This window comes from Bison bison, unplaced genomic scaffold (assembly GCF_000754665.1).
Source record: "Bison bison bison isolate TAMUID 2011002044 unplaced genomic scaffold, Bison_UMD1.0 scf7180017864158, whole genome shotgun sequence".
Classification (NCBI taxonomy): Eukaryota; Metazoa; Chordata; class Mammalia; order Artiodactyla; family Bovidae; genus Bison; species Bison bison.
In genome coordinates, this window is record NW_011494730.1 from 2,772,404 (window position 1) to 2,783,529 (window position 11,126).

The 11,126-nt window shown below is 48.6% G+C and overlaps 1 protein-coding gene across 1 annotated transcript in view; it reads right to left on the bottom strand.

Moving 5' to 3' along the window:
* Positions 1–214: 214 nt before the first annotated feature.
* Positions 215–11,126, bottom strand: part of LOC104989520 (chromosome unknown open reading frame, human C1orf94) — a 41,582-nt gene continuing 30,670 nt past the window's right edge. The window contains exons 6-7 of the mRNA XM_010841216.1: positions 6,214–6,410; positions 215–290 (exon numbers count right to left, since the gene is read on the bottom strand). Coding sequence (XP_010839518.1) covers positions 215–290; positions 6,214–6,410 — 273 coding nt within the window. The remainder of the gene's footprint in view (positions 291–6,213; positions 6,411–11,126) is intronic.

Genomic DNA, 11,126 nt, shown 5'->3' on the forward strand with positions numbered 1-11,126 from the left:
GGGAGCGTGTGGTCCGCAGTTTGCGTGAGGGCGGACTGTGTGCGTGTATGAGTGTTGGTCCATAGATGCATCTGGCCTTGCTGTTTTCTGTCTGTGACCTGGTCGGAACCTTGGCTTTCCAAACTCCATACCAAGCTGCTGCAGAATCCAGAATTCCAGAGCCATTAGCCCTGCTCCAGGGGCTAAGGTGGGAGGAGGGAGGTAAGGAGGAGATCTAAAAATTTATGCCATTCCCACTGGAGGAAAAGTAGGGGCTGTTCATCAGGGGCCCACCGGACGTTGAGCTGAACCTGGAGGAGGAAGAAAAGGACATCGTGATGGGACTTCCCTGGTGGTCCAGTGGTTAAGACACCCTCCCAATGAAGGGGCTCGGGTTCAATCCCTGGCCAAGGAACCAGAGCACACGTGCCGCCACTAAGTTTCCATGCCACAACTAAGGAGCCTACGTGTGGCAATGAAGATTCTGCCTGCGTGTCGCAACTAAGACCCAGCGCAGCCAAATACATTTTTAAAAACTCAGAAGAGAAAAAAGGCATTGTGACAGAATTCCTGATGTTGGTGGTGATATTAGGCAAAGTAATATGTTAATGTGGGGGCTGTCAAAGACTGGGAAGATCATGACAGGCTTAGAAACTGAAAGCTTTAGCAGTAATACAAAAAGCTTTGGCTCTGAGAAAATAAAATATTGAAATGATATTATTGGAAGACAACAAAGAGCTCCTTCTGCCACTCCCTTAGGTCAGGAAGGTCCTGGCAGCCTGTAGGGACTCTGTCCAGCCTATGCTCTCTCCGTATCCAGGTCCACAGACTAGGAAGCCTCTCTGGATTGGCGCACCTTTCCTGTGGGCCTATAGCCCCTTTACCTGCCTTAGAGGATCTTGTGTGTCCCTCAAGAAATTTCACAACATCAGAGAACTCAGACCCACGTCCCAGGGTGAGATTTCAGAATCCGACCACCCCAGGGCTCCTGATCCCCTTCTCAGCACCAGGTTCAATCAGGCCCTGCATTTCAACCCCAATCTGGCAAGAAAGCACGGAGGTACCCCTGACTGCCCGCAGCGTTGCTAGACCCTCAGGGAAGGAAGAGCCGAGAAGACCTGAGCCTCGACCTCCAAGAACAGAAATACATACTCTTCTGCCTTTTCTCCCTGGCACACTGCTAGTCATACTTTGGAACAGAGTTCGAAAGCCATCTTCTCTGTGAAGCCTTCGCTGACCTCTCCAGATGGAATCATTTACTCACACTTCTGGTATCCTATTGCAATTTCTTTCCCCATCTGCTAGGATACTTTGAATGAATGGAACAGAGCTCAAGACAAATCACAGCAGAGCAAATGGCTAGATTTAGTCTAATCCAGGGATTCTCAGTCGCTTTTCAGCTGGGCAGATGCATATTACAGAAGATGCTCACGTTCATGACGCTCTCCCATGAACTGATGAATCAAAAAAGGAGCGGGGGCGGGGGTGGGGGGGGCAGAAGAGGAGAGAAGCGACGGGGGCAAACGGGCGCATTAATCTGTAACGCCTCAGCTGGCGCCGGTATCCGTCGCTCACAGCGAGCAGCCGTGGGCAACCGAGGATTTGGGGTATCCGCATCTCTTCTCCGCATCTCTTCTCACTAAAATAGACACTGTCTACACATTCTACACTCAGCACTCAGTCAAGGATCTGGCACGAGGTAGGGTGCCGGATAAGCGTAACCTCGTTTCTTTTTCTCTTTTTCAAAAATCATATTGGAAAAGAAATTATTGGAAGTGATGCTACTATAAGGATACTCTGAATTCCACTCTGGTTTGTAAAATAAAGGCCATAACCCATATTTGAGTATTTAATAATTACCAGCAATAAATTAGTTATAACACACCTCGTATCTGTTGCCACACCCCACACATCTGAGACCTTCCGGTTGAAAAGCTCTGATGGGGTCAGCGGCCAAGGGCATGCTCTGGACAGGACGTACCCTAGAGAGCCCGGAAAAGGGCTAACCATGTGGACTATAGTTATTCAGGAGTGCTTGCTGGAGGAAGGGGAGGAGCTTGAACTGCCTCTCGAGCACGGTTGAAAGGTCTTGGTTTGCCTGGGACAGTTTCTCCACTGGTATTCCCAGTGCAATTATTATTTGCATTCTTTTGACTCTTAAGCTTATTACTGCTTGAAAGATATATTGTATGGTGATCCTGGACTTAGCAGAGGTCAGGAAGGGCTCCCCTCCTCCTTCCCTGAGAACACTGAGGCCACCTGCTCCTTCCTATCCCATCATATATAGTTTGGTCTCTTGGTCTCTTCTTTGCTCCTGAATCAGAGGAAACACTGACCCTCCTTGCTCCCAAACTAAACTCTCTCCACCTAGGCCCTTGTACCCCTCCCTGCCCAGGACAGCGTCTTCTGGACCTTATTCCATCCAGCACGACTAGTAACCCCCAACACCACCCCTGAGCCCAGGGCTCCCTCTGCCCCACCCTGTGGTGCCCAGGTTTTCTTGCCATACGGTCATCCCTCCATCTCTTCCTCTGGCTCCCTCCACTTCACACTCTCCTGTTTTCCTCCCGTCTCTTAGATCCTTTGCTTGTGCCTTCCCATCTCCACAACCTCTCTACATGTTGGGAGGCCCAGGGTTCGGTCCTTGGGCTTCTCTTCTTCTCTCTGTACATGTGCTCCTGGGCGATCTTGTCCCACCCCATGTGTCTAAACATCATCTATATGCTAATGATCCCCAAATTTATATTATCAGCCACCACTTCTCCCCTGAGCCTCAGACTCAGACACCCATCTGCCCATCGACAGCTCCACTCCTGTATCTAATGGGCATCTCAAATTTCACATAAGCAGAGCTTCCCTGGTGGTTCAGTGGAGCCACTGGCTGTGAACTACTGAAGCCCGTGCACTTAGAGTCTGTGCTGTGCAGCAAGAGAAGCTCCCACAATGAGAAACCTGTGCACCACAACAGACAGTAGCCCTGCTCGCCGCAACCAGAGAAAAAGCCCACGCAGCAGTGAAGACCCAGCACAGCCAAAAACAAAGACATACATAAATAAAACTATTTTTAAAAATTTCACATATGCAAAAACCAAATTCTTGATCAAGGGGCCCGTGCTCTCATCATCTGGACTTTGGTACTGCCACTTATCCAGACACTCAAGTCAAAAACCTACAAATCAATGCTACTTGCTCACTATCATGTGTAAAAGAAATAGTGGGAAGTTGCTAAATAACAAAGGGAGCCCAGCCTGGAGCTCTGTGATGACCTAGAGGGGTGAGATGAGGGAAGGAGAGGGAAGAGAGGGAGGGAAGGGATGTAGATATATATACATATGTAGACATATATATATATATAAAGACACACATATATATAAGTATGACTGATTCGTGTTGTTATACAGCGGAAACCAACACAAAATTGTAAAGCAATTTTCCACCAATTAAAAATAAATAAAATAGCACAGTTAAAACAAACAGAACTAGGAATCACACTTGACTTCTCTCTTCCTTATTCTACATCCAACCATCAAGTCCCATCAATTCTACCAAGAAAATAAACATTTCAGATTTTTCTCGCCTCCTTTCCAGGGTTACTGCCTCATCTACGCCTCCAGCACCTCTTGCTTGGGCAGCTATAAAGGCGCCCAGCCTGGTCCCCTCCATCAGCTCTTACTCCACAGCCCTCTCTTTGTACACTGGCCCATGTCATCTTCTTACACAGAGAATTAGAGCACTCGTGGCCACCCACATCTCTTTCCTACCTGGCCTCGAAGACCCTCTCTAGTCTGGGCCAGCCCCTACTCTGATTTCAAATCCGCCCCCCTCTCTCCCCCACCAAGTGTGCTCCAGCTGCATTTCCCATCTCATGGCCACTGCACCTTCTATCCTTTCTGCCCAGAGTGCTCATCAACTATATATGCACATGGTTCATTCTCTCGTTTCACTCAGATCTCCCCCTTTTCCCTGCACCTGGCATGTATGATGCTTGTTTATTTCTGCATTGTCTATTGATCTTCCTGGAATGACAGAAGGAAACTCGCTGGTCTTGTTCACTGCAGTAACCCATGCCTAGAGCCAGCCAGGCACACGCAGGAGGCCACAGATAGTTTTTTGAATAAATGAACCATCCCTTTGAGGGAAGCAGGCCTGCACTCCTCGCCTCATCTTTCTGACCCCACTTTCTTTCCAGCCCACCTCTCAGGCCACCCCTCCAGCCTGCTGACCACTGCACCTCCCTTTTCTCTCCTTTGCCCACAATGTCCCCAGCTGGCCCCCAGCTCCTGCCCACTTCTAAGGCTGCTTCTTCCTCAGTCTCCTCCCTTTCCTGTCTCTCTGAAGACAGCTCGAGACCAGGGCTCCACCCTCCCTCTTTCTGCTCCCCACCAGTGCTTCCCAAGAGCTGACCAACGAGACCGTGGGACCAAGCCGCCCTTCAGCATGGCCGGTTCTGCAGCAAGTCTCTCTTCCCCTGAGCCCAGAGTTACAGCACGGAAGGGGCATCTGCCAGCCTACAGGCGGGCTGTCTGCCCTCTGCAATCTCATCTACTCTCACCTCTCTTACAGACCCTGTAGTCACCTCTCATCCCCCATCTCTCTCCCCTCTGGCCAATCAATTCATTCCAGCATTCACAGCTCTGCATCGGACCCACAGGCCTACCAGTCAGAGCTTTTAATAATCCAAGTCTGGCCTTCCTTTTCTTATTTTCCATCTCATGCAAGGGGTAAATCTCATACCTCAACCGGGTGCCTTTATTCCCCAGGTCTCAAGTCTGCCATGCGACCTCCCACGCGAGGGCCTGAGTCTCCAGGTTGCTGCCCCCTGCCCATCCTCCAGCCCTCAATGCCCACCCAGCAGGGACCTTCCCTCTGTCCCTGGGCCACTTTGATGGCACTTTGTCATGGCACTAACATCACTGTGCCCCCTCCTCATCCATTCTCATCTCTGAAGGAACGAGCCGTGTCCTATTCATCGACGGGGCCCCACAGGCTAAGTTCATCATCACTACGTGCGTCGACCGACACAGCGCTTCCCCGGGTGTGATGGTGGAACACACCGTGAAATGAGAAAAGGGGAGGAGAAAAGGGATGGAAGGATGGAAGGAAGGGAGGGAGAGAAGGAAGGGAGCCCCGAGGGGAGGGGAGGGCGGAGGGGAAGAATAAGAAGAAAGAAGAGGTCACGGTCATGGGTTTCATATTCAACTGGCACTATTGACCTTGTTGAATGTTCTCCATGCACCCTGGTAAATTAAGTAATCTGTGAATTCCAACAGTTGAGAAATCTTTTTATCTTTGTTTCTACCTTTCTTATTCCAAACAGATGTGACTATGGAAACCTCTTTCCAGGATTTATCCTCTACAACAAGAGTTGAGGGGGAACGCTGATTGAAAGCGTCAGAGTCCGGGAAACACCCGTTGACCTGACAGGGAGGGGGAGGAAGGGAATCCTTGTCAGGCTGGGGAGTCTGGCCCCAACTCCGTAAAGGGAAGTTCTTAAAGTGGGGCACAGATTCCCTGCACACGGGGATGCACGTTCTCCGGGGGGCGCCCAGGACTGGAGTCTCAGGACTGACCTGGGCCCACCTGCCTCACGGAAGTGAAGGTTTGGTGGGCGGAAATGAGCAGCTGTGTTGTGTTAAAACAACAAACACAAATTTCTTACTGACTGGCACGTAGTTTCTGTGGAATTGTCAGAGAAAAAGGTTGAGTTTGTGTTGGCTCTTGGCTGCTAAGACCCTCTCCTCTGCTGTTTGGGGTAGTTTGGGGGGAAAGTGAGAGCAGTCCGATAAGCTGTGGGAGAAGCTTCAACAGGGCCACTTGCGAACTCACGGGGCTGTTGGAGAGATGAGCCTGCCAAGCAGTTCCGGACGTGGTAAGTGGGGGAAAGAGCTGTAAGGAGATTACTTGGCCATAGCCTGCTGGACACCAGGCAAATGGGGAAGGGCATATGCGTCCAGTTCCATCGCCTGCCACCTGCTGTGGAGACACAGCTGCCTTTCTGCACCAGACTGAGGACTCCGGCCCCAGCCTGGGCCCCAAAGGGGGCCCACCAGGCTCACCTCCACACCTGCTCCGTCCAGCACACACACAGCCTCTGAACACAGGCCTGGGGTCTCCCCTCCTCCCCGCCAGGGAACATACGTAACAAGGAAGCCCAGTGGGGCCCAGAGCGCCACCTCCCCTCTCCAGCAGCTTTCGGGAAGGCAGGTGGGCTTCCGGCACGGGCTGAGGACTCACCCGTATGCCGGGGGGAAGAGGTACTGCGGCCCATCTCCTGCCATGGGGGAAGGGTCTCGGGGGTTGTTGGCCAGCTTCTGAGGTGTCCTCTGAGGGTACGGATAGTTGGGCTGGACGAAGGGGATGTAGCTCATCAGGGGGGTGTAGGAAGAGCGGAAAATCTGTTGTCCCATCTGCTGGGGGTTGTATGGCGTCACCTGCAGGGCCGAGAGGAGAGAGGCGCTGAGTGCAGCAGAGCCTGCTGCCTCTAAACATCACAGTCCCCCAGCCCTGACCCAAACCCCAGGTCCCACCCCTCAGCTCTTGTGGCCCCTCAGTCACTGTGGGGCACACAGAAGACACTGTGTTAGACTGGGGAAAGCACAGGGCTCAGCTTCTTTATGGGAGACCAGCAAGGTATTTAATTTATCCGAGCCTCAGTTTCCTGATCCATAAAATGGGCAAACACTATGTCCATTAGTATGGGGACTGAGTCAGTTGATATAAGTAGAGAGACTGGCGCATAACCAATGAATATCATTTCCATTATTGTTTCTCTTCCCTGTCTCCTAACTTTCCCTGAGTCAATAACATCTCAGAAGCCCCTGGTTCCTTGTCGTTTACAATCTCAGTCAAGGCTGCGGAGATGTGCACATCCCTGGCTTCTAGCTCAGGATCTCAACAGACCCCCAAGCCTGAGACAGCCCTGCCCAGTGGAAATTCTCATGATGGATGATGGAAATCTTCTGGGTCTCCACTGGGTACAACCCAATATGGTACCCACCAGACATAAATGTGGCTACTGAGCACTTGAAATGGGGCTAGTGGGGCTGAATTTTAAATTTTAGTTAATTTTAGTTGGTTTCAACGTAAATAGCCACACATGGCTGCTGGTTGCATTAGTGGACAGTGTGAGTGCAAGAGAAATGCCAAAGAGGGAAAATGGGATTCAGCTCAAACCCTAGAGAAAAGTAGGAACTCACTGGGTTCCTGAGACCACCAGGATCAGACTCACCAAGAAGCAGGGCTCCCACTGTCTTCTTGGCAAGGCAGGGGCCCCATCTGTCTCATTTACTGATTTATCCTCAGCCCTAAGCCTGTGCCTGTCACATAGCAGCTGCTCAATAAACATGTGTTAAGTGAATAAGTAAAAAAAGTAAAGAAAGAAAGAAGAGGTGGATGGAGGAAAGAAAAGACCAATGTCCACTTGAATAACTAAAATGATGGGGAGCTCTTTACACTGCGAGCACTGTATTCTACCACTGACAGCTCCAAATGTCTTATGTGGAGCTGATATCCATCTTCCTGAGCGTTTTGGTCAAAACCAGGGAAATTCTTGGATTTCCACTTTCACAGCCAGAGTGGGGTCCAAGCTGCTCATCTGTTCAGCATACTGACTGCCTGCTCTCACCCTGCACACCCTTATCCAATTTAAAAAGATGATAAAGCCTAGTGGTCATTAAGTGATAATAAAGGTGTGCCAGGCCCTTCATGTGGATTCTCTCATTTAAACTCCGAACAGCCCCCGTGAGGTAGGACCATTAGGATTCCCATTTTAGGTACGAGGAAACCGAAGCTCAGAGAAATTAAGTAACTTGCTTAGTAAGTGTTTCAAGTGTCCGAGTTTTGTCAGAGTCCCCGAGTCCCTCGACTCCACCACTGTGCTCGCTCCTTCTAGAAGTCTGGGCCCATCCTTCCTGGCCCTCCCCATCCTTCCCCCAGTGAACAGATAGGATCCAGTGACACTGGATGTGGGTGCCAAGCCCCCAAGAGGATGAGCTGAAGGTCATAAAGTGCTAAGAGCTCACAGAGAGAACCCAGGAAGGGACCTCCCAGGACAGACGCCCAAGGGTCGGCGCGGCAGAAAAAAACAAAACAAAACTGGTTTTTCCAATGTAGGGGGTGGGAGTCCCAGATCTGGACTTGAGAGGAAACAGACATGAAACAGAAGGTGTGGGTCTTAGAGCTGACACAAGCTTCACTCAAAACCGTACCCTAGCTACATGTCACTGATAAAAACCATAAACCAGAGCTGTGTAGAGGGCTCGGGAACCGTTTCCAAGACACACTCTTTGCTGACAAAAGCAATGATACAGCAGTGTGCCCAGCATGCCACATTCATATAAAAATGCCTATACAGACAGATATCACCAGAAGGACACCTAAGAAACCAGTCACAGTGAGTGCCTCTAAGGTGATGAAAATCTTATACCAGATTTCTAACGTTACTGGTTCAGATATATGCACATACATAACTTTGTCTAAAAGCATTTGCTGAGGAGCTAGGTGGACAGAATCACTGCTCGTGGGGTGGAGGGGATGAGATGGGGATTCTGTGAGCCTGACTGCCTCCCCTTGAGACTTCATCTGAGGATGCAAAGCTCCTACTGCTGAAAGAGCAGCCCTGGCCCATGTGATAAAGGGACCCATACTTATAGTCCCTTCCCTATCTTCTAGAACATTCTAACATCCTTCAGGGCAGAGGTGCAGCTTGAAGAGAAAGGGTAGGGCTACCTGGGGAGAGAGGAGAGGCTGAGGAGTCCGTGGGTTTGAGGGTGGGCTCTGTTCACCTGGGTGTGTGTGCTGCGGGGGGCAGTGTGCAAGCCAGACTGAGAATGTAGCCTGTTCTCAGCTCTTCTCCTCACACCCCACCCTCATCCAAGATACTCAGACTCTCTGGAAGTGCTCTTTTGTGTTGCCTGTGTGTGCTCAGGCCCACGCACATCCAGCCCAGTGGCATGTATGTATATAAACACATCTTTATTTGTGTCTGGGTGTGTGTTTGTATTTTCATTTCTGATGCTTGATTTTTTAAAAGATCTTTTTGATGTGGGCCATTTTAAAAGTCTTTATTGATTTTGTTACCACATTGTGTCTGTGTTTTGTTTTTTTTTTTTTGGCCACAAGGCACGTGAAATCTTAGCTCCCGGACCGGGAATTGAACCCACATCCCCTGCATTGGAGGATGAAGTCTTAACCACCAGATTGCCAGGGAAGTCCCTCTGCTGTTTACTTTGATACTATATTTTTATGAATCTGTGTACAAGAGGCAGTAAGCCACAGTTACTGGGAACATGGGCCCTGAAGCCAGCCGGCTCAAGGTCAAACCCCAACCTACCATTGTGTTACTGTCAAGCAGATGTCGACCCCCAACCTACCCATGGGAGTAGGGGGTTCAGATTTAGCTAACAAAAATAGGTAACACCCAGTTAAATTTGAATTTAAGATAACAGTAAAATATTTTTAGTTTAAGTATGGTCCATGCAGTATTTGGGACACAACTCTACTAAAATTTTATTCACCATTTACCTGGATTTAAATTTAACTAAAGCACTAGACCATTCAGGTATGACCTAAATCAAATCCCTTATGATTATACAGTGGAAAGGAGAAATATATTTAAGGGACTAGATCTGATAGAGTGCCTGATGAACTATGGACAGAGGTTCCTGACATTGTACAGGAGACAGGGATCAAGACCATCCCCAAGAAAAAGAAATGTAAAAAAGCAAAATGGCTGTCTGAGGAGGCCTTTACAAATAGCTGTGAAAAGAAGAGAAGTGGAAAGCAAAGGACAAAAGGAAAGATATAAGCATCTGAATGCAGAGTTCCAAAGAATAGCAAGGAGAGATAAGAAAGCCTTCTTCAGCAATCAATGCAAAGAAATAGAGGAAAACAACAGAATGGGAAAGACTAGAGATCTCTTCAAGAAAATTAGAGATACCAAGGGAACATTTCATGCAAAGATGGGCTCGAAAAAGGACAGAAATGGTATGGACCTAACAGAAGCAGAAGATATTAAGAAGAGGTGTCATGAATACACAGAACTATTCAAAAAAGATCTTCATGACCCAGATATCACGATGGTGTGATCACTCACCTAGAGCCAGACATCCTGGAATGTAAAGTCAAGTGGGCCTTAGAAAGCATCACTACGAACAAAGCTGGTGGAGGTGATGGAATTCCAGTGGAGCTATTTCAAATCCTGAAAGATGATGCTGTGAAAGTGCTGCACTCAATATGCCAGCAAATTTGGAAAACTCAGCAGTGGCCACAGGACTGGAAAAGGTCAGTTTTCATTCTACTCCCAAAGAAAGGCAATTTCAAAGAATGCTCAAACTACCACACAATTGCACTCATCTCACATGGTAGTAAAGTAATGCTTACAATTCTCCAAGCCAGGCTTCAGCAATACATGAACCATGAACTTCCAGATGTTCAAGCTGGTTTTAGAAAAGGCAGAGGAACCAGAGATCAAATTGCTAACATCCGCTGGACCATGTAAAAAGCAAGAGAGTTCCAGAAAAACATCTATTTCTGCTTTATTGACTATGCCAAAGCCTTTGACTGTGTGGATCACAATAAGCTGTGGAAAATTCTGAAAGAGATGGGAGTACCAGACCACCTGACCTGCCTCTTGAGAAACCTATATGCAGGTCAGGAAGCAACAGTTTGAACTGGACATGGAATAACAGACTGGTTCCAAATAGGAAAAGGAGTACGTCAAGGCTGTATATTGTCACCCTGCTTATTTAACTTATATGCAGAGTACATCATGAGAAACGCTGGGCTGGAAGAAGCACAAGCGGAAATCAAGATTTCCGGGAGAAATATCAATAACCTCAGATATGCAGATGACACCACCCTTATGGCAGAAAGTGAAGAAGAACTAAAGAGCCTCTTGATGAAAGTGAAAGAGGAGAGTGAAAAAGTTGGCTTAAAGCTCAACATTCAGAAAACGAAGATCATGGCATCTGGTCCCATCACTTCATGGGAAATAGATTGGAGAAAAAAGTGGAAACAGTGTCGGACTTTATTTGGGGGGCTCCCAAATCACTGCAGATGGTGATTGCAGCCATGAAATTAAAGACGCTTACTCCTTGGAAGGAAGTTATGACCAACCTAGACAGCATATTCAAAAGCAGAGACATTAC